Source organism: Mandrillus leucophaeus, unplaced genomic scaffold (genome assembly GCF_000951045.1).
Source record: "Mandrillus leucophaeus isolate KB7577 unplaced genomic scaffold, Mleu.le_1.0 Scaffold185, whole genome shotgun sequence".
NCBI lineage: Eukaryota > Metazoa > Chordata > Mammalia > Primates > Cercopithecidae > Mandrillus > Mandrillus leucophaeus.
This window is the reverse complement of record NW_012101865.1, coordinates 1,317,989-1,342,111: the sequence shown is the minus strand read 5'-3', so window position 1 is coordinate 1,342,111 and position 24,123 is coordinate 1,317,989. Positions and strand designations below refer to the sequence as shown.

The 24,123-nt window shown below is 45.3% G+C and overlaps 1 protein-coding gene across 2 annotated transcripts in view; it reads right to left on the bottom strand.

The window, feature by feature from the left end:
- Positions 1 to 6,271: 6,271 nt before the first annotated feature.
- NIPAL3 (NIPA-like domain containing 3) overlaps positions 6,272 to 24,123 on the bottom strand; it is a 56,754-nt gene continuing 38,902 nt past the window's right edge. The window contains exons 8-13 of one of the 2 annotated variants that reach the window (XM_011977865.1): positions 23,863 to 23,959; positions 21,091 to 21,226; positions 18,398 to 18,486; positions 16,832 to 16,895; positions 14,738 to 14,832; positions 6,272 to 10,223 (exon numbers count right to left, since the gene is read on the bottom strand). In XM_011977865.1, coding sequence (XP_011833255.1) covers positions 10,024 to 10,223; positions 14,738 to 14,832; positions 16,832 to 16,895; positions 18,398 to 18,486; positions 21,091 to 21,226; positions 23,863 to 23,959 — 681 coding nt within the window. In that variant the 3' untranslated portion in view covers positions 6,272 to 10,023. The remainder of the gene's footprint in view (positions 10,224 to 14,737; positions 14,833 to 16,831; positions 16,896 to 18,397; positions 18,487 to 21,090; positions 21,227 to 23,862; positions 23,960 to 24,123) is intronic. The other variant, XM_011977864.1, reaches the window with a different exon arrangement.

Here is a 24,123-nt window from a genome sequence, read left to right as displayed (position 1 = left end):
CCTCCCGGGTTCAAGCAATTCTCCTGCCTCAGCCTCCCAAGTAGCTGGGACTACAGGCATGTACCACCACGCCTGGCTGATTTTTGTATTTTTAGTGGAGATGGGGTTTCACCATCTTGGCCAGGCTGGTCTTGAACTCCTGACCTTGGGTGATCTGCCCACCTCGGCCTCCCAAAGTGCTAGGATGACAGGCATGAGTCACCACTCCCGGCCTGGGTGTCCTTTTTATAGGGCCTCTCCTCTAAGCTGAGACAGCATCAGCTAGTGAGGCTGCCTCCTCACTGCTTGAGTTTCAGCTCCACAGGGCCCCTCCTCCAGGCACCTGCATTTTAATGATTCCAACCTGTTACCTGTCTTCCCCCAGCCCTAAGGGTGGCGGCTTCTGACAGTGCTCTCTCCACAATACCTTAGCCCTCTTTTGCCCTTTCAGCTACCTTGTGAAAAAAATGTATACCTAGTTAACAATTATGTATGTATTTATTGTAGAGATAGGGTCTCACTATGTTGCCCAGGCTGGTCTTGAACTCCTGAGCTCAAGCAATCCTCCCCACTCAGCCTCCCAAAGTGCTAGGATTACAGGCATAAGCCACTGCATCCAACCCTAGTTAACAATTATTTATGTTAAATTTTCTGTTCCAATAACTGCTGTGGCTTCTGTCTCCTGACTTGACCCTGATGGACATGACTGCCTAAGAAATGATACATTCCTGGGCCAGGCAGAGTGGCTCATGCCTGTAATCCCACACTTTGGGAGGCCAAGGCAGGCAGACTGCGGGAGTTTAGGAGTTCGAGTCCAACTTGGGCAACATAGCAAATCCCGTCTCTACAAAAAAATTTTTAAATTAGCTGGGCATGGTGGTGCCTCCTGTAATCCCAGCTACACAGGAGGCTGAAGTGGCAGGATCACTTGAGCCTGGGAAGTCGAGGCTGCAGTGAGCTGTGATCACACTACTGCTCTCTAGTGTGGGCAACAGAGTGAGACCCTGTCTCAAAATAAATAAAATAAAGAAATGATACATGCTGGGCACAGTGGCTCATGCCTATAATCCCGGCACTTTGGGAGGCAGAGGTAGGTGAATCACCTGAGGTCAAGGGTTCGAGACCAGCCTGACCAACATGGTGAAACCCTGTCTCTACTAAAATACAAAAATTAGCCAGGTGTGGTGACGGAAGCCTGTAATCTCAGCTACTTGGGAGGCTAAGGCAGGAGAATTGCTTGAACCCAGGAAGCAGAGGTTGCAGTGAGCCGAGATCGCACCATTGCATTCCAGCCTGGGCAACAAGAGCGAAACTCCGTCTCATAAAAAAAAATAAAATAAAATAAAATAAAATAAAAAGAAAAAAGTAAAAGACATGATACACTATCAATGAAAGGACAGATGGCCTGGCCCAGGGAGTTTATGAAGATTGACAAGCTAATAGCTGTCGTGCTACTCAGAACCTAAGGAAGTTTCATTCTGTGCAAAAAATAAATAAAAATAAAGAATTTAGAATAATTGTCTATTGATCCATAATGGACTGAAAAATTTTTTAAAATACAGACTTTGAAGTCAGTCATATGTAGGTTTGAATCCAGGCTCTTCCACTTACCCACCAGGTGGCCCTGGGCAAATTACTGAACTTCCCTGAACCTTCGTTTCCACATGTGTATCATATAACAGGGGTTGAACAGCTTCCTCGTGGGGCTGTTGTGAGAAGGAAATGCATAATGCATGTAAAGTGCCTGCCCAGAGTGAAAGCTCAGTAAAGGGTAGTGGACCTAGGATATAGGAGGTGTTAAGAGGAAAAGACCAGAGATCATAAGACCTGAGTTCAAGTTCTGTGCCTGCAACTGACGAGCCAGTGACATCCTCTTTGTGGCCCTCCCTCTCCTTACACCGGTACCAAGACCAAGCGTGGCTCTGCAATGCTGCTCTCATCTTATCGGCCTGCAGCAAAACAGGCAAATAATGACAATGTCTGACATTTTTCATAAAGCTAAATCATTCTGTTTAAAGGATTACTATCTGGGATTTTGCTCTTCTTACTGTTTTGGTGTTAATGTCTTTTTTAAACGAAATGACAGGATAGTAGAGTATTTTTTTTTTTCCTTTCTATATTCTGATTTGACAACATAAGTTTGAACAAGAGCAAGGAGCTGAGACTTGTCCAAACAGATTTGAAAACATATTGGAAAGCCTCGATAATTGACACAGTATTACTGGTGAATGTACAGGCAGACCAATGGAACAGAATGGCAAGTCCCAAAAACATAGATATTTAGTGTATTATAGAAGTGGCATCCAATTCTTTAGGGCACAGCTGGACTATTCTATAAATGGTATTGGCCTAGCTTGGTAGCTATCTCAGCAGAATAAAGTTGGATCCATACCTTGAACTGTGCACCAGAATAAACTCCAAGTGGCTTTCAGATGTAAACACACAACCAGACTATTGTCTAGTAAGTCCAATATTTAAAAACAACAACAACAATAACAACAAAAAAACCCTAAAAAGACTCAAAGATGACATGGGGAATTCTTTTATAATCTTGGAATAAGTTAGACCTTTCAAACTATGATTCAAAATCCAGAAGCTATAAAAGAAAAGACATTCAATTATGTAATGCAAATATTTATATAAGTAAATAACATTTATATAGAAATAATTATATGTAAAACAAAAAACACAGAAGAAAAAGTCTTTTCATAGTAAAAATAAATACTACAAGCAAATCAAAAGGCAAGTAACAAACTGGGGGGAAATAATTGTAGGTGTTATCACAAAGAAAAGGTTAATTGATACCAAAGAGCACTTTCAAATCAATAAGAAACCAAAACAACCACAGAATGGTGAGCAAAGCATATGGACAATTTACAAAAAAAAAAAAAAAAACACAACAAATAGTGGCCGGGCGTGGTGGCTCATGCCTGTAATCTCTGCACTTTGGGAGGCCAGGGCGGGTAGATCATCTGAGGTTAGGAGTTTGAGACCAGCCTGACCAACATGGTGAAACCCTGTCTTTACTAAAAATACAAAAATTAGCCAGGCATGGTGGTGCACACCTGTAATCCCAGCTACTCGGGAGGCTGAGGCAGGAGAATCGCTTGAACCTGGGAGGTGGAGGTTGCAGTGAGCCAAGATCACACCATTGTACTCCAGCCTGGGCGACAAGAACAAAACTCCGTCTCAGGAAAAAAAAAAAAAAAAGTACACGAACATGAACATATGCAAAGATGCTTAGTCTCACTCATATGAAGAGACATTTGTGACTTGACAATTTTGATAGAAGATATTTTCATAATTATAAGACAATATAAGAGATTGCTATCTAGTTTCCTGAATCATCCCAGGACACCTACACAGCTGAGCTTTGTAAGATCAGAATGTAGGGACAACCGCATAGCTGTATTTCTGATGTTGTTGTTTAAAAGACAAACTGGAGAGTTAAAGATAGGGCTTTCTGGGTTTTTTGTGTCTTTTAACTTCTTAAAAAGTCATCCTGAGAATTAAGTGCATCAAAGTTTCCATCCAGAGTGCCTCACATTTCAGTATAAGCTGGAGAAGGCAAAAAGCAATGCGCTCGCTGCCATGTGAATCTTCTCTCTTTACACCTCGGCAGCTTTCACAGAACTATGCTCCTACCTGAATACCTTACAGCATCACAATGGGAAAATGTTTGTTTCTTGGCTTGCATTTGCTTTATAATTTAATTTTAATATTCTGCTTGGTGCATTTTGACATTTAATAAGGTCATGACAGAACACGGTGCTGCTGCACCAAACATCATCTTTTTCTTAAGCAAGCCTTGGACTTTGTTTCCCTTTTTACTGTTTGTTTGAACAAAGAAAGCTGATTTTGTAGTGAAACTAATAAGAAATATTAAAGAGAACAAGATTAGCTACAGAAAGAGTTAGTAGCCTTTTGCCAATCTCTATTTACTTAAAAATTTTTATTTCATGAAACCAAAAAGTAAAATATAAACTGAATAAACAAAAAAATTAATGAGAACAAGATTAACGACATAACCTTTTGCCAATATCAATCTCAATACTTTATTATTTCATGAAACCAGAAAGTAAAATCTAATAAAAATAACAACTGAATAAGCAGCAAAAAATTAATGAGAACAAGATTAACTATAAAAAGTAACTCTTTGTCAATCTCTATTTTAAAATTGTACTGTTTCATGAAATAAAGTCTGAGAGTTGTGGATGATTCTAAAATTCCCTCCAGCTCTGTGACAGACTGAATTTTTTTTTTTTTTTTTTTTTTTGAGATGGAGCCTTGCTCTGTCACCCAGGCTGGAGTGCAGTGGCTCAATCTTGGCTCACTGCAACCTCTGCCTCCCGGGTTCAAGCGGTTCTCCTGCCTCAGCCTCCCAAGTAGCTGGGACTACAGGCGTGCACCACCACGCCCAGATAATTTTTGTAAATTTAGTAGAGACGGGGTTTCACCGTGTTAGCCAGGATGATCTCGATCTCTTGATCTTGTGATCTGCCTGCCTCGGCCTCCCAAAGTGCTGGGATTACAGGTGTGAGCCCCTGCGCCTGGCTGATAGACTGAATTTTATTCACTCATCTGGCTAGCAGGTGGGACCATTGCAAACGTGGTCCCCAGAGACTCAGCTAATGAGCTTCTGTCCTTCAAGTTCACACCTTCCCTTGAAACTGGGCCAGAGGTGATGTCCTAACCCATGGCAGACCTTACTCCCACTAAAATCCCACTTGCCCACACCAGGAAAGGCAGCACAGTAGAGGGAAGAGCTCAGGTTCTGGAGTCAGGCAGTCCTGGGTTCAAATACTGGCTCTGCTGTTCACCAGTTCTGAGACCTGAGTCTCAATTTCTTTTCTCTTTGAGATAGGGTCTTGCTGTGTGGCCCAGGCTGGAGTGCACAGGTACAATCATGGCTCACTGCAGCCTCAGTCTCCTGGGATCAAGCAATCCTCTCGCCTCAGCCTCCTGAGTAGCTGGGACTATAGGTGCACACCACCATGCCTGCTAATTTTTATTATTATTATTATTTTTAAGTAGAGACGGGGTCTTGCTATGTTGTGCTGGTCTCAAACTGCTGAGCTCAAGTGATTCTCCTACCTTGGTGTCCCAAAGTGTTGGCACTACAGGCATGAGCCACCATGCCCAGCCAGTCTCAGTTTCTTCATCATAAAAGGATATGATTAAAATTTACCTTGTGGAACTGTTATAAAGGAGAAATGAGATGTAAATATGAGGTCTTAATATATCATTTGGCATACAGTAAGTGCTTAATATATGTCTGTATGACTCTGTATTTTTGTGATTATACCAATAAATATATAGGTACCATACTATATCTGCCTTTGTAAATTGGAAACTCAGAATGAAGAGACATATGTGCTTGGAAATACTTAAGATCAAAAGTGTTCATTATATAATTTAAAAAAGAACAAAGAGGAAAAAAACCCATTGTTTCAATATAATACAATGCCTTGATGGGATGCTCAATATAGTTCCAAGACTTTACATCTATTAATCCATCCAATCCTAAAACAATCGTTAATAATGCTGTTATTCCTGTTTCACAGATGAGGCACAGAGAGGTTAAGTAACTTGCCCAATGCTACACAGCTAACAAGTGAGAGAGCCAGGAATCAAACCCAAGCAGTGTACACAGAGAGTCTGTGCATTTTTTTTTTTTTTTTTTGAGATGGAGTTTCATTCTTGTTCATTCTTGTTGCCCAGGCTGGAGTGCAATGGTGCAATCTTGGCTTACCGCAACCTCCACCTCCCAGGTTCAAGGGACTCTCCTTGCTTCAGCCTCCTGAGTAGCCGGAATTATAGGCATGTGCCACCATGCACCGCCAATTTTATATTTTTAGTAGAGACGGGGTTTCTCCATGTTGGTCAGGCTGGTCTTGAACTCCCGACCTCAGGTGGTCTGCCCGCCTCAGCCTCCCGTAGTGCTAGGATTACAGGCATGAGCCATTGTGCCCAGCCGAGAGTCTGTAGTTTTAACCACGGTGAGGGTTGCAGGGTTGCAGGGGAAGTGCAAGTGAGCCTCAACTGCAATTATGGGCATCTCTAGATCTGTACTGTTAATGTACGAGCTATATGGAAATGTAATTAGATGAAATTAAACATTCAGTTCCTTGGTTGCACTAGCCACATTTAAAGTATTCAACAGCCACATGTCGAGAGTGGCTACCATGTTGGGCAGCACAGACACAGAACACTTCCGTCATCACAGAAAGTTCTACTAGACAGTCTGTTCTAGATAATTCTAGGAAGTATTAGCCAAACATAAGACACGAACTCAGCTGTCACTGCATGGATTTTTAATTAAATACCACTTCATAATGTTATTCACACCTAGTACTTTTTTTTTTTTGAAAAATAAGACATGCCATAAGTCGTGAAGTTAACAAAATATAAGCATCCGCACAGAATATATTCTAAGGTGACTTCATTTACACCGCTTCTCAGAGAAACACACAAGTAACCTTTTGTCTGCCTATCAGCCAGTGTCGGAACATGCCGGGCTGGTTCCCCAACACTAGCTTGATGGAGTCCTGTACCCGCGCAGCGCCGTCAAACTGGCTGGTTTCCACTAGAAAAGCAATGGAGAGTCAGCTCTCCCTTCTCTACCCAGAATTCAGCTCCACACTACAAGATCTGTATAACCTGAACCTTGATGTGACAGCAACTGAAGTTTAACCCAAGTTTGGTGACCTTGCTTTAGGGACCTGGGCTGCTCGGAAGGAGACCGAGGTGTGATATTTAACATTGCTTGCAACATTCAAGAAGACTTGGGGACGTCAGAGCCGTGAGTAACAATAACGAACCAGGGCTATGAGTGGAAACCTGATGCACCCCTCCCCCATCCTAACAGCCAGTGCTGCGTATGGCCATCAGCAGACAGTCCATTTATACCACAGGACAACGATAGGGAGGAACTAGCCTTCACATCAGCTGTGCTTCCTGACTACTCAAGTGACCTACGTGTGGCTTCCACTCAGGAAACCACCATTTAACTTTCTGCTCAGCCCTTTCAAGGCTCAGCTTGGTGGGATGACGCCACTGCCCCAAACCCTCAGGCAAGGGAGCTTCCCAGGCCTCAGCAGCAGTTCCTGGATCTGCAGGATCCCATGATCCACAGCCGACCTGAAATTACAGTGCACTTTATTTACTCATCTCAAGAAAGCCGGCTGGCCCAAGGCTAAAAGGCCCATACCAAAAGCAAGGGAAGGAGGGGGGCAGAGCAAGTTTCGGAGCGTATATATGCCCAAATTATTACTGATCACCTGGGTTTGACACATTGAAATAGCCTCCCTGCTCACCTTCTCTTTCTCCTTCCTGCCCCCACTCCCAGCTTTAGAAAAATCATTTGGGAAAGGAGGAATACACAAATAGCAAAACCTGATTTTAATTTCTGCTTTTTGTTTTTTGTTCTTGTGGGCTCGGAGAAGGTAACTCATTCCCCCTTCTGATTCTTCCTCCACAATGAACAAGCCCTCCTTTTCCATCAGGGCTGATCCTGCCCTTCTCTTCCTCATGAACCATCAATGGCTCCCATGTCCTCTTGGATACACTTTAAACTCCTTAGCCAGGTATTCAAGACTTTCCATGATTCGGCCTCCACTGCTTATCCTTTTTTTTTTTTTTTTTTTGAGACATGGTCTCATTGTCACCCAGGTTGGAGTGCAGCAGCATGATCATGGCTCACTGTACCCTTGGCTTCCTGGGCTCTAGCAATCCTCCCACCTCAGCCTCCTGAGTAGCTAGGATCACAGGCATGCCCCACCACACCCAACTAATTTTTTTTTTTTAATTTTTAGCAGAGATAAGGTCTTACTATGTTGCCCAGGCTGATATAAAACTCCTGGGCTCAAGTGATCCTCCAGCCTTGGCCTCCCAAAGTGCTGGGATTACAGGCGTGAGCCACTGTGCACAGCTTCCACTACTTAGCTTTGAGATTCGTCTCCCACCACCGTCCCTGGCTCTCCTTTCTTTGCCCTGCTCCTCTTATCTCTGTGCCTTTGCAAATGCTGGCCCCTCTGCCTCGGGGGTGATCACCCTACTTTCATATGCTTTATACAAATCTCAGATTTGCCACCCATCTATGAGTGGGACCAAAATCATCTCCACTTCTGAATACCCCTTTGGGCTCAGGGTCCGAACTTTGACAGGGTCTCCATGATGGTCATTTTCTGTGGCCCACGACCGCACTTCACACCCATCAGAGATTCCTGGGTATTTGTGCCTCCCTCTGCTGGCCTGGAGGGCGGGAACTATGTCTTATCTTTGTAGCTTGGGTCTTCCAAATGCTTAGCACATAGTAAATGCCTTATAAATCTTGTTGAATTGAGTTGATCCCCATCCTAAGGGAAGGGAGTCCACTGCCCGCTGCCGCCTTAGATAGTTAAGACCACACAATACAGAAGTGGTTAAGACACAATACAGAAGTGGTTATCACAGACAACAGATGTTTTTGAAGTCAAGGTATTAAATCAGTACTAAATCAGCATTAAGCACAATCCACAAAGATAAGTGATCTGTCACACTGGTCTATTAACACTGTTATCATGCCTATTAAAGGCTGTCTAGGGAAGCGGTGAGTGTAGCTCTAAGTAGTATTCACTGGATGGAGAATGCCACAGATCCTATGGGGATTATTTAACCTTCCAAAGGAACCCTAGGGAGGAAACTTTCTGGCAAGGTTGCATGGGGCCCTGAGGGTTTTAGCAGAACATCTTTTTAAATTCTTAAGCTTTCCAGGTGTGAACTCTCAGGATTGTGGCATCGTAGCAGAGTCACTGGTGGTACCAGTTAAGAATGCAGACCCCTGGGCCCCACTCCAGTCACACTTAAGAGTGTCTGCAGTTGGGGTGCAGGAATCTGCATTTTACACACACTTCTAGGGGATCCTTATGCCCACTAAAGTCTGCAAACCTTTCTCTGCGCCTCTCAAAGTACACCATCAGTCTAGGGGAGGACAGTCACATAGGCAGCCAGGAAGAAAGCAACAGCCCTGTTTTTGAGAACGCTTGCTTCTTCCAGACATACATGCGTGGGGATGAGGACCCAGAGAGTCTCTATTGACTTCAAGGAAATTAACCAGTAACTTGAGCTTGGCTTGTGGCTCTGTAATGGAGAGACGGAGGACAGGTGAAGAGGCTGTCTCTGAAATGAGCATCCCCACCTTTCCAGGGGGCACTGGTATGCAGGAAAAAATAACACATAAGATGGCCAGATTTTCTACCTATCCCTTTTTAAGTGGTGAAATCACCTTTTGTAAGAGTAAGGGGGACTTTTCTTCCTTAATGGGCTGAAGCATCATCACCCTCTCCTAGCCTCCTTATTCTTCCCCTTCTCCTAACTTCCTAATTCCTTTGGGGGCAGGAGGCAGACAAACAAGTAGTCCTCACAGGACCAAAATCAAATTCGTTTTCAGAGTAGATCCAATTTGAACATATCAAGCACATCTTCCCTAGAAGGGCACAGATGACTGGAAGGCAGATGTACATTTCTGAAACACAAATGGCAGAACCTTCCACCCAGGGTTGGCCCAGCCTGCCATGTGAAGGCAGCACAAGTGCTATCACAGATACGGCACCAGGAGTGTTGGGGAGAGATCAGGCATGCACGTGAGGTGGAGGAAGACGAGATTTAGAGGTGTCCAGCCTTTCGCTGGATTTGAGAATTAACAGCAGACTCTCCGTCTTGTCTTAGCTCTGAAGGATACAGCAACCTTTGGTCACTGTCGGAGGAAGCTCAGTTACCATCCTCAAGGATGGCAGAAAGGCTTTCCAAATCCTGCTGGGCTAATCCAGGCAGAAGCTGGATTCTATCCCGCCCACCTGGAATAATGCTTCCATCCCCCCACCCTCATCATCTGAAATTTCCAAGACCAAGATAACGCATCCTTTCCCAGGGACAAAGGCTTTCTGAGATCATCATCCATAGCGTTCTCAGTTAAAAACAAAATGAGACTTGAAAGGTTTTAGGATTCAGGGTTGAACCGCTGTCAGCCTGGTGGGGACAGTTATACATAGAGGGAGGCGAGTCTCATTCCTTCTTGGTGTGCTCTAGGACTCGGTAGGGGACCCCAGAGGCACTTCTGGAGCCGTGCTCTTCTTGCATGACTGGCAGTGTGGCAGGAGCGTAGATCTCAGAAATGTTGTCATTGTTTTCCAGAGCCCCATAGGAAAAAGAAGCTTTGAGGTCAGGCTGGACAGTCATCCCTTTATCGTGCATGTTCTGCATACCTGAAATGAAATCCATTTTCCCCAAATCATTACGTGGTAAGGGGGCCAAGGAGGCCGCATCTCCCTCTATCCTGCCACAGACTAATTATAGTGCTCAGCAGCTAATCATGTGCATTGTCAATTTCCCGAATGCTTTAGATTTAAAAGAGAACACCCACAAATACACACGGGAACTATTACGGTTGCTAAGCAACAAGAGATGAATCTTCAGGAAATATGCACACAGACCAGCTGCTGTCAGGAGGAACCCTCAGTTGGCCTAAAGTGAGGTGGGAATGTCGGTGTGGGCCCCAGGTGGAATGGAACTAGCACTGTGCTTTGAACATGGTAGATGCCAACGCTTCACTGCTGAATTAAATCAGGATTCAGGAAACTCTGTTACACTGTCGAGGAAAGAGAGTAATTTTTGTGCATGGGCACCTGAAGGTGACAGATGCATCATGATGCCCAGAGGGAGCATCTTGGCCTTTAACTTTAAAGTCCCTGCTACACATATAGGGGAAGGTGAGATTTGCTTATTATTACTTCTGGGTACTTTGACAAGGGATTCCTATTTACATTTGAGGGCAAAGCCTTTAATCTTTAATTCCTTTATCTTTGTCCTACAATTCCCCTAGTCAGGTCAGGAGGGACGTGTTTTGTTTGTTTGTTCATTTATTTATTTATTGAGACAGGGTCTTGCTCTGTCGCCCAGGCTAGAGTGCAGTGGAACGATCTTGGCTCACTGCTGCCTCACCCTCTGGGGCTCAAACGATCCTCCCATATCAGCTTCCCTCCCGAGTGGCTGGTGCTACAGGTGCATGCCACCATGTCCAGCTAATTTTTGTGTTGTTTTGGTAGAGATGGGGTTTCACCATGTTGCCCAGGCTGGTCTCAAACTTTTGGGCTGAAGTGATCCACCTGCCCCACCTCCCAAAGTGTTGGGATTACAGGTGTGAGCCGTTTCGCCAGGCCAGTTACTTTTGAGGCCAACTTTTCCTGCCAGGGAATTAAGACTCTTCAAATTCTGCCTTCAGGCCGAGTCATAAGAATTTGAATGCAATGAAACTATGATGATAATAACAGCTGACATCTAACTATTTAATATGCCCTGAGCACTGGGCTAAAGGACTTTCTTTTTAAAGGCAGAGTCTATGTTTTCCAGACTAGTCTTGAACACCTGGGGCTCAAATGATTCTCCTGCCTCAGTCTCCCATAGCTGGGATTACACGTGTGAGCTACGACACCCGACTGGGCTAAGCACTTTAAATAGTAACGGTAACAATAATAGCAATGACAATGGTTATGTGTATTGAGTATTTAATTGGTGGCAGATACTGTTCCAAATAGTTACAAAGTTCTATCTCATTTGATCCTCAGGATGACTGATAAGGAAAACGAAGCAGCAGAAATGACGCACGTAATTTGCCTGAGATCACACAGCTAGTAAGAGGCAGTGCCAGGGTCCAAACTCGGGGCTTTCAACTCAGAAGTCCATACTCTTAACTGAATGCTGTGTGGCTTCCCTATGTACCCGCACTTAATCTCCAAACAATCCAATGACAGAGATGAACTACTGTCCTCATATTCTGGAAAGAGATTCAGAGAGATGAAGTAACTTGCCCAGGGTCACACAGCTAATGAGAGACCGAGGTGGGATCTGCCACCAGAGCCTGTGCTCTTATCCACTCTGCAAACGGCCGGGGAAGACCTAGTCCGTGAAAGGCCCTTCGGCTCCCTATTGCGTAAGACTTAACTGATGGTTCTTTGAAGGGCACAGTTTAAGAGTCTGTGGTTTGGATTTTGGGGGAGGGCAGAAGAGGGAAGTGGAAGAGCTGAGGAGGTGCCTGTCCTCAGGCAAGAGAGTTGGCTTAACAGGCCTGGTTTACCTTTTGGATTTTGTCAATGCCCTCCAGCCAAAGACCAACGGGAATACACCTCCAGTCTAACAAATGTGGGTTTATTGACACATTGCAATGTGAGAGGTGGAGGGGGTTAGAAAGGAGTTATTGTGGGGTTGGCTTGGACTAGGTGATTTTGGGGTGAGTTCAAGGAAGTGAGGCTTTGCTTTGGGTTGGATGCTGTCAGGAAGCAGGGCTAATTCCGTCATTGGGGATCTTAGTTTTTATCTAGAGGATGACTAGACTGGAGCTAAAGCTGTGACTGGTAAAGAAGTGGCTGTCTCTCACAGCCAGGTAAGAGGGATGTTTGGTGTTTTTCATGATTTGGACAATGTCCATTTTTTGTCTGTGTTTAGACAGGATAGCAGAGTAGTCCTGTTTGTGTTCTTTTATTTATTTATTTATTTATTTTTAATTTTAGGAAAAAAACCCTTTTCTTCCCATTCCACCTGCTTGTGTCCTGATCTGTCACAGCTGCAGAGTGGCCTTGCTTGCTGTTGATGTTCTGTGACATTGTGTCTGCTCAACAGGAGAGGGCCAAGGCCCGGCTGAGAGTGCCAGGCCAGCTCCTGGAGGTCAGGGGCTATTTCTCGTTCTCATTTTTAAGAAGTCTTTCAGGTGCATGAATTACTCAAAGGCTCTCCAAATAGTGATGTGGTACATTTCTGGAATTTGAATACCTCTTGAACAGCAGTTGTCTGTTGTGAAGATACGAATCTAGGTAGACAAAAGGCAAGGTCCTAATGCTGACCAGGGAAACCAAGTGGCTGGAAAAGCACCTCTGTTTAGGCTGAGACTGTTCAGCAGTTTTATTCTGCATGTTCTACCTGCCACCAGGTCAAACAAATGTGTGAAACTTGCAAAGGTTTTTAAAGCAAAAGGGAAGTGAAACCAAATGTAACCAGGCATCTACCATGTCCCAGACACCGCGCAAGAGGCCTTTACACATATGACCACTAGCCTGAAAGAAGGAATCCCAGTTACAAGTGAGGATGAGGGGCCTTGGAAGGTCACACAGCAGGAAGCTGGTAGAGCTGGGATTTGAATCCAGGTCATCTGAACTCCAAGCCCACGCTCTTCACAGGACAGAACACCTACAATCGGAAGTGTCCTGACAAGCCACTGCAAGGGCAGGGTCTCCCTGATTCAACAGCTGACTTCCCACTGGTCGCAAGGTACAAAGAAAAAGCTGAGAGCCACACCCACAAACAGACCACAGAATGTTGATATCTAAGATTACCTTAGGTTACCTTCTGTTTTCCACCAGAAAATACATCTATCTATCTATCTATCTATCTATCTATCTATCTATCTATCTACACACACAAATACTGATATTGATATATACACATACATAGTTTATAAACACACAAACACACGTATACATACACATACTTGCACACACAGAGTTGACACCTCACCTATCTGGAATTCAGCTATCCAGCGCCCTCATCTATCCGGAACACAGCCGAGAAACAAGGAAGTTAGCAAAAAAGGAATCTGAGCAGCCAGATTAGACGTTTAAAAAGTTCATGCACCAAAGCTCATGCACTTAACTCCTAGTAGAAATCTTAGGCCCCCAACTCAGAGCTCCTTCATTTTGATTTTATTTGTAATTTGAACAAGTTGGGCTGAAGGAGCGCATTGACATTGAGTTGCTATACTCAGGCAGGCTGGCTACAGCAAGAAGGACAGACAACAGCTTAATAACAAGAGAGGAGGAACTAATATAAAAAGTACACACATAAACCCTGGGGCCATTTAATGTAGGGGCACACCAGTCAGCCCTGAGAACACACCTGCATCACAGGGTTACAGCATGAAAACCTCTTGAGTAAGCAGTCCTCTAGACCATCAATGTGTTTATATTTTGTTCATGAGATTGTGTTAATGAAGGACAGGAGATTATGTTTTAGAGACAGTTCCATCTTGTATAAATAAAATTAAAATGTTGAGTTAAGTGCGAAAGCTAATGGTCACCAGCAACCTACAGAGTTTAGGTCAGCAAATCTGAGGTTGGTCCAATGTCTTAACTTTTCTAATCTGAATTCCTTTAGGCTAGACAGGCACTCTCCAGTCCTCCACAGGTCCCACCACTCCCTGCTGGGCAGTATTTGGCTGATTCACATGTTTATGTTACTGTCAGGGCTTACAGGCATTTACATTCGTGTTTCTCAGTATGAATCCTTAGCTCGCTATGAAATTAGGCTTTCCAGAATGATCTACTCCCTTGTGGCATCCAGCGAGTGAGATTATAATATTTTAATTTCATTCCACTCATTTTCCTTCCCCTCTCTGATCATTTCATTCCAACTAGATGAATGGATTTTTCCATTTGCAGGCATGAAGCCTGGGGCTGCAGATCCTAATTATAATGAGTATGAATCAGAATTTTCTTTAAAAGATCCCCAAATAGACACGGAACTGGCAAGATGTGCTCAAAACCAACTGAGGTGCCTCAGCCGTTGCCTACCCTTTTGCACAAGATTAAAAAAAAAAAAGAAAAGAAAAAAGACAGTGAGAGAACAGTCACACGATAAAGGCACAGCACAGCAGTTGGTTGTCTCTTTTTAAACAGGAAGTGCAGTCATTCTACATGGATGGTCAGCTAGACCCACGGGGCTTTAACCTTACCTGGCATGGCATCCATGGAAATATAGGGCTCAAATGGAATGGCCTTCTTCCTGTTACGCGTGATTAAGAAGACGCCCAGGAACGCGATGAGGCACCTGAGGAATGGAGATAAGACAGGAAGAGAAATAAGGCCAGGAGCAAGGTCAGGGAGGGACACACTTTCAGGCTCAGGTGATGCGAAAGAGGTAAAAAGGCTTGCAGGCTGCGGAGGAAGGCTCACCGCCCAAGGAGCCCTGAGAGGCTGCCAGCCTGGGATCAGCAGGGGCAGATGCAAGTTGAATAACAATAGCTGGAGTGGCCTCACATGCCCTACACTCTCCATGAGCTGTAATCAGAATAAATTAGACTCTCCTGGGCGAGCTTCTCATGGCTCTTCACTTCCATTTAATCAGGATTCTCGGAACCTTGCCTTTTAAAACTTGTTTTTTTTTTAATTGAAGTCATTCGTTTCAATCACTACTGAAGTATAGATAGTAAAAATCAACAAAAATTGGAGAGTCCGTGTACTCTTGGTCTCACTCGGCCAGGCAGGTGTATAGCCTCCCAGGTTATTTTTTGTTTTGCTTTGTTTTTTCCCTTTTTCCTATAGCTTACATAAACAAGCATACTTTCTAAACATTAAGGTATCATTTACAAGCAGCAAAATGCACCAACCCTAGATGTCTAGATGAATGGATTTTACTTGTGGAATCATCACCCAGTCAAGACAGAAAATACTTCCATCCCCCTCAGAAAGTTTTCCTGGGCCCCTTTCCATTTCATGCCAGCCCTTCCCCACTATCCTGACTTCTCTCACCATGGATGAAATTAGTCTGTTCTTTAATTCATGTAAGTTAAATCATACACTATGTACTCTTTTATGTCTGGTTCCTTTCATTTGATAAAATGTTAAGATTCATCTTCTTTTTTTATTTTTTATTTTGATCTCTTTTTGAGATAGAGTCTCACTCTGTTGCCTAGGTTGAAGTCCAGTGGCACGATCTCAGCTCACGCAACCTCTGCCTACCAGGTTCAAGTGATCCTCCTGCCTCAGCCTCCCGAGTAGCTAGGATTACAGGTGCCTGCTACCATACCTGGCTAATTTTTTTCTGTGTCAGCACCTATGGACTGGCCTCAAGTTTTCAAAATGGCAGCATGGCACGCTATTATCTAGATATGGCATAATTTTTTAACACCTGTATTCTACTGCTGAGCATTTCTATTATTTTCTTTCTTTTTTTTTTTTTTTTTTTTGAGATGGAGTTTCGCTCTGTCGCCCGGGCTGGAGTGCAGTGGCTGGATCTCAGCTCACTGCAAGCTCCGCCTCCTGGGTTTACGCCATTCTCCTGCCTCAGCCTCCTGTGTAGCTGGGACTACAGGCGCCCACCACCTCGCCCGGCTAGTTTTTTGTATTTTTTAGTAGAGACGGGGTTTCACCGTGTTAGCCAGTATGGTCTTGATTTCCTGACCTCGTGATCCGCCCGTCTCGGCCTCCCAAAGTGCTGGGATTACAGGCTTGAGCCACCACGCCCGGCCTCTATTATTTTCAATTGTTTGCTTATACAACTAATTTAAAAATTAATAAATAGCCCCATACATGTGTCTTTGCATCCCTGTTGAAGCATTTTTTCCAAGATAAATGATTAGAATGGAATACTGTATCAAAAAGTATGCTTGTTTGGATTTTTGTTGCTGTTGTTAAATTTTCCTCCCACATTAAAGTATGCTAACAGTGTGGTAGTGGGCTGGCCTCCTCATCCTCTTGCCAATGTGGAATACTATTAATCCTGTTAGTTTTTGCAAAACGATGGTATCTCATGTGGCTTCAATATGCATTTCTTAGATCCGAGGTGAGGCTGAGAGACTTTTCATGTGTCAAAATGTGATATTTGAGAAATGCCAAAGAGATTAGAGTCCAAAAGAGAAGAAAGGGGAAGATAAAGCCCTTAGAGGAAGAAAATGCTCACCTCTGGGGAGAAAGCTCCCAAACCCCACAGCTCCTCTGACTCTAAAGGATGGGGCAGCTGTAGCAATAAGAGAGCAATAGAGAGCGGGGCAACCTGCTTGGAATTCTACACACAACATCTTGCGGCCGGCAAGCAGGACAGGACTCACCCCAGTGCAAACATGCAGATGTGCAGCACATCCTCCCCGATGAAATCCAGGTAAAATATTGCACCTGCAGCGCAAATCATAGAAAATACCGCTGAGCTGTTTTCAAGTCACCCATCTGCAAGTCTGTCTAGGATTTGGCTAAGCTCTCTTCCCTTTAGGAAACCAAAACGATCAAAACTTATTATGACTGTGCCTTACAAGAAGAATGGAATAAAAGCCATTTAGGGGATCAGGTTGTCAACTTTTTTCCACCTTAGGCCCCTCTGATCTCCATGTTTCTTAACTTACATTGGGGGATAATATTAGACTCACAAAAATGGTGTAGAGTCCCCATGCACTCTTCCTCCAGCTTTCCCCAGTCATGTCTTCCATAACCACAGTGCATAATCAAAGCAGGAAAACGACAATCAACACTTACTAACTAAACCACAGACCCTATTTACCAGTTTGTGCCTGCAATCGTCTCCCCTCCATCTTTCTTAAGATGGATAAACAAGGCTTTGTGCTTATGTTGTTAGAGCTTTCTAACCACGTATGGCCAGTAGATGCCAAGTCTGTGGGTCTACTCCTGTGGTATGGGCGTGGGGTGGGCCTACTGCCTCTGCCCTGAGCCAGCCTTTGTCTGGAATCATCTCACCCACACAGGCCTCCAGCTGTATTCCTGAGCTCCTGATTCCCTGCCTTGACTTGTGTTCTCACTCAACCATGGTGTTTGTGATTCCTTTCAACCTTGACTGGACTTCACGCTTCTTGACCAAGCTTCTTGACCATGACTTAGCTTATGGCTTCTGGCTGCTCTGGGTCAATGCCTCATGGCCCCTGGTGCTGTTCACAGCATGAGCCCTGGAAGCTGTGTGCCTTGTGTGTTCCTCCTGTGTAGACAGGAACGGCGGCACCACTTGTCTTAAGTGCTGCGCAGAGCATAGGGCTTTACAACCAGGCTTTCATCAAAGGAAAGCACTTAGTTCTTACTGGATTTTTTACTCTGAAGATTTCAGTTACCTATCGTGCCATTTAAACAAACAAACAGCTTTATATGATTGCAGCCTCTAAGGCCACTACAGAAAGAAAATGAAAAAAAATTAGAGGTGAAATAGAGGAAAAGGGGGCTGTAATGCTAATGATCACTTATTGAGCATCAATGATGTTGCAATGCTATACATATTCATGATCTCTAAAATTATATAGAAGAGATGTGTGGTCACTTAGCCAGTGGGGGTTGTGGAGTTAGAAGATAGCAAAACTTGTGAAAGTACACACAGTATGACATAGGGCACATTTGGATCATTCCTATTACAATTCTCGGAGGTAAGTGTTATCACTCCCATTGTATGAATGTGGAGCTGAGGCTCAGAGAGGTTAAGTGATGTTTGCAGAGCTGATGTGTGTCTGTGCAGGTGTGGATACAAACCTGGGTCTCTCTGTCTGGAAATCCTGCACATTCTCCATGAACCCATACACCACTCTATGGGGAGAACGAGTCAGCAGAATCAGCCTCTCTCCACCCTGGGATAATACCCTGCTGCTAAAGTAGAAGACAGAAATCTAGCAATGGACCACCCTTACCTGCTGTGATAGCAATGGTTGTGGACAGAATGTAGCCCACACTGGCAATCAAAGAGGAGTCATACATCTGTGAGGCTTGACTCAAAAACCTTCAAAACAAAAGCACTCCAGTCAGTGGGCTGTGGAGATGTTGGAAAGGCTAAGAGCTGACAACCGTAGAGTTTGGTTTGAAATATGAAGATGATACATTTAGGAACGTTCCTTGGGTTTCTAAAGATGCCACCCTCATGTTACAGGGCACTGTGTATCCCTGGTCTGGGGTCCATGCTTGATTCCCACTCTTCCCCTAGACACACAGCTAAGGCCCATCCCCATTTCCCAACTGAGCCATGCCATCATGGTCTCACATCTTTGGCCGCATGGTTCCTGTCACCTGAAATGCCCTTCTCCTCACCCCCCTGTATCCCCACCCCACTAAAAAGAGCCATTCCTGCATCTCTTATACCCCTGCCCCCAGAAACTCTTATAGCCCTAATCACGTTCTGCCTAGTGTTATTATTCTTTTCAACAACATTTCTTTCTAATTTGAAAATAATGTGATCACTGCAATAAACATAGGAAAAAGAGAAAATTAGGGTCCTTCCTAATCACTCCATCTATGATAAAAAATACCCCAATTTTGGAAGATATTCTTCGCCCTTTCTCTGCATAGTTGCTTACACCATGCTCACCACTCAATTGCTTTTATTTTTTTACTTCGCTTTGTGGCCTGGGCTGGAGTGCAGTGGCACAGTGATAGCTCACCACAGCCTCTCACTACTGGGCTCAAATGCTCCTCCTGCCTCAGCCTCCTGAGTAGCTGGGATTACAGGTGTGAGCCACTGCATGCAGCTTGGCTGTACTAGTTTGTTCACTGGCTGTCCCCCAGCCAGGGCTGTGAATGCCTGAGGGCAGTGAGTGACTACCCTCACCGTCCCTGGGTGCTGAGCACCCTCAGTGGGCTGCACTGGTTAGTGAATGAGTAGCTCCTTAGGAGTGGGCGGGGGCATCTGAGCCATGTTTGTGACACCTGGAGTGCTCAGCGCAGGGCCTTGGACTGGCAGGGGCTCCCTGGTGATGACTGCAATTGTTGTAGTGGGACCAAAAATAATAATAACCAAAATAACAATAGCAAGGCCAATAATCATAGAAGCAGCTCATGTTTACTGGGCATTTCCCTAGAGACGTTCTCCGTTCTCCTAAGAGCTTCATGTGATTCTCTTAAGTACGGACTGTTGTTCTCATTAGCAGGTGAAGAATCTGAGTCTTGGAGAAGCTGAGTAGGCAGCAGCAGAGCAGAGCGGTGAGGGCATGGGCTGGGGAGCCAGACACCTGGGTTCAGATCTCAGCTCTGCCACTTCCTAGCCTCTTACCCTCTCTGCCTCAGTTCCTCATATGCAAAGTGGGGATAATATCCTCTATGTCAAAGGAGTGTTGTAAGGACCAAATGAGCTGGTTCCATAAAGCACTGAGAAAAGAGCTGGGCTCACACCAAACACTGGGCCAGCAGCAGCTGCTCCTATGGTCCCTGGAGGCCATGTAGCTGGTGGACCTTGAGTCTGAGCCTGAGCTTTCCAGGCTGAATCAGCCTCGTGTGCTGGTGAGTCCTGTGTACCTACACAGGTTTTGTCACCTACAACATTCCTAGAGCCTCTCCTCTTCCCAGGCCCTCTGTTGGGCTCCAGGACTCAAACGCAAACAAGACACAGGCCCTGTCCTCAGGCTGCTGCCTTTTATTTAACTTCATGCTTAGGAAGAGGAGGGGGTACTTTGCCTTCCACTCAGGAAGATTTGGAGGTGATATATTGAAGGCAAGAAATGACAACTTTTCTTTCCAACCCAGAAGACAAGCAGGTGCGTCCTAGGCATGGCCATGCTTCCGAGGCCCCTGAGATGATCACCTGCCCCAGAGAAGATGGGAACTAAGTCTGCCTCCAACCACAAATTTCTCACATTCTGGCCAGGTGTGGTGGCTCATGCCTGTAATCCCAGTACTTTGGGAGGCCAAGGTGGGCAGATCACTTGAGGTTAGGAGTTTGAGACTAGCCTGGCCCACAATGTGAAATCCCATCTCTACTAAAAATATAAAAATTAGCCGGGTGTGGTGGCACACACCTGTAGTCCCAGCTACTTGGGAGGCTGAGGCAGGAGACTCACTTGAACCCCAGAGGCGGAGGTTACAGTGAGCCGAGATGGCACCACTGCACTCCAGCCTGGGCAACAGAATGAGCCTCCACCTCAAAACAAAACAAAACAAAACAAATCTCACATTCTGAGGCAGCAGGGAAAAACCCATCCACTGCTGGCTTCATATTTCTTTTTTTATTTTTTAATTCTTGTGCCTCAGCTTCCTGAGTAGCTAGGACTACAGGCATGTGCCACCATGCCCAGCTAATTTTTTTTTTTTTTTATTTTTAATAAAGACAGGATTTTACCATGTTGGCCAGGCTAGTCTCAAACTCCTGGCCTCAAGTGACCCACACACCTCAGCCTCCCAAAGAGCTGGGATTATAGGCGTGGGTCACTGTGCTTCATCTTTTGAGTGACCCTCCAGGTGACAACTCAGCAAATTAGTAGCTCCTCTCTCCACGCTGGATGCCAGGCCCTGTGGCATGTCCGGCCCTCCTTGTAGCTTCACGGCATACGTCATCAGGCCCCCAAAAGAGAAGCAGCCTGAATGGTGGGGCCCAGCAGGAAAAGGATTTGTAACTCACGCAGCCTGATAGACGGCGGTTGCCACCATGCACACGAACATCACGTAGAAGATGGGGTAGTCAAGCTGCAGGTTCCCTTGAATGGACAAGACAAGCATCCCGGCCACAGCCTTGACTGTCACCACCGTCATGGAGCCTGCAGATGGGAGACAAGGGCGAGTGAGGAGCCTCAGGGAAATGCAGAGAGTTACGTCCGGAAAGCCAGTCTATAACCCCAAAGGACTTGGGGAGACAGAGGGGAGGGAACAGGAACAGAGTCAAACTGGTAGTTTGCATGGTGACAAACACCGTTTGCACTGGGTCTCGTGTGCACCTCTCCCGTGGACTCCCATGCTCTGTGCTGACTACACCCTAAAGGAGGGAGGAAAGCCAAACTCCTGAAGGGAATCCTAGATGTCACTTCTAAACTGCCAAGCATGGGCAGTAAGTTCAGTTCTCTGAGGCTCAAAGTGCCCAGCACTATGGCCAAAAGGATCCCTGAGTAGATCAATGAACTCACCAGTCTCATAGCAACCACAGGAAAAACATGTGCTGTGTAAACAGCTTAGGAGTTGTTGGGGTTTTTAGTGCTCAGTCACTTGTATTTTTTTGTTGTTGTTGTATTTTTTTTTTCCTTTTTGCGGAGAACAAGGTCTCGCGATATTGCCCAGGCAGGTCTTGAACTCCTGGGCTCAAGCTATCCTCCCACCTCTGTCTCCCTAAGAGCTGGGATTGCAGGCGTGAGCCACCGCACCCAGCTGGTTGCTTGTATTTTTAAAAACATTTCTCCAGTGTTTTGGAAGGCACACCCCTGTGCATATGTGCAAACATTTCCAATATGTATGTACTTATTTTCAAATTAAAGTCATGTGACCCTGTACTTAAATGGTATGCACGTTATAAAATTTGTACAGGAGTATAAATTAAAAGGCAGAGAAAAAATGATTGAAGTTCTAATATTCTGTGTACCCAGCGGAGCATCCTGCTCACCTCCCTGTGGAGACCCTCGCTCTACCCTACTGTTCAGAAACGGCTTCTAACTACAGACCATCAGACTGCCCTGCCAAACAGGAGTTAGAGACAGCCCCCAAGAGAGGTCCAAGTGAAGTCCTGGTCCCAGCTGCTCTGCTTTGCTTTCCTATTCTTCAGCTTTGGTTTATTTCGCTTTCTCCTGCCAATACCCACCCCCGCCCACAGTGTCTCTCCGGCTCCTCACCCATTAGGCTACAGTTTCCAAACACCGGCAGCCACTTAAGCACTTGTCATCAGGGAGTCCTCCTTAGTGAGAAGGGGATCGGCCAATGGCCTCAGAACCTTCTGGCCTTCCTACGTAAGAGGAGAGGATGTTTCAGGGCCGTGATCCTTCCCATCCACTTTGAAAACAAAGTCATTGAGGAATGAAGGACTGATTCATGCTATGACGTGGGTGAACCTCAGAATCATCATGCTCAGTGAAAGAAGCCAGTCACAACAGGCCACAAAGCATATGACTTTATTTATGAAGGAGTTCAAAAAGGCAAATCTACAGGGACAGAAGGTAGCTTAGTGGTTGCCTGGGGCTGGGAAAAGGGGAACAGGGAGTGATTGCTAATAGGCACAGGATTTCTTTTTGGGTGACAAAATGTTTTAAAATTAGATTAGGATGATGGTTTCACAACTCTATGAAATACTAAAAACCACTGAATTGTAAACTTTAAACAGGTGAACTTTATGGTATGTAAATTATATCTCAATAGAGCTGTTAAAAAATTAATTAATGAAACCCTGTCTTCAGTGACAGATATCTATTTGGCTGATGGCTTGTGGCCGTGGTAGGGTGCACAGTAGGGAGGTTGGAAGAAAAGTGCACAGTAGGAAGGTTGGAAGAAAAATGTACATGCACATATTAGGCACCTGTGCACATCTCATTTAACCCCTACTCCCTTCTGTGACTTGGATGTTCTCATACCCCCCTTTAGAGAAGTGGACGGTGCGGCTTAAGGAGCGAGGGTCACTAGCCTGAGGCCTGAGACACAAGACCAGCGCGGCAGCAGGCTCCACCAGCCCTGACACCAGCCTGCTCCTCCACCTCTGTCCGCTTCTCCTTCTCAGGAAGGATGGATTCCCCACAGCTCTATTTAGCTATAAAATTATATACAGTTCTAGCCAGGCACAGTGGCTCATGCCTGTAATCCTGGCACTTTGGGAGGCTGAAGCAGGGGGATCACTTGAGGCCAGGAGGTCAAAGCTACTGTGAGCTATGATTGTACCACTGCACTCCAGCCTGGGTGACAGAGTGAGACTGTCTCAAAAAAAAAAAAAGGGAAAAAAAGGAAAAATTAATATGCAGTTCCAGCCTCAAGGTGATTCAGGAGCTATCTCTTCCACAGCACCCATCTTTGAATCCAGAATGAATTCCTAAGCTCTGGTAGGTTTTGCATGGATCTTTTCAGGGCCCAATCACTGGGGCGTGTTCTACTTCTGCCATCTCTGAAACAACGTAACTCACCTCATCCTCACTCTGCTTAATTCTTCCTCATTGGAATTGTTATTGCCCAAACTTACATAACCTATGAATTTGGCTAGTCGTTTACTGCTATTTTCTCCCTTTAGATTGGAGGCTCCTGGAGGACAGGAGTTTGTCTCCAGTCAGCAGGGACTCAGCTCCCCAGAGCCACTGATGGAGACAGAACAACCTGAGCCAGTCTCAAGCAGCTTCTGTGTCCAGGGGCCAAAGCTCTGCAAACAAAACCCACATCTCCATTTGGTGCTTCTTGGTGGTGGCAAAACTCAATCATCTAAATGCCAACTTACCGAGTAACGCCACCAAGAGAAGAATCACGACAATGTTGTTGGCGTTCTTCTCCTTGTAGAAGTAGAGCAGCAAGCAGAACAGAATGATCTCCACCAGCTGTGGAAGGCAGCGAGCAGGGGGTCAGTGGGGACCACAGAGGTAGGCGAGACCGGGAGACCCTGGTGGGCTGGGCCATCATCAGAGTTACAGGGTTGAAAGGGAATGACTGAGCTATGAGTCAGCATTTCCCAAACTACTGTTAGACATTCAGGGGAAAAGGG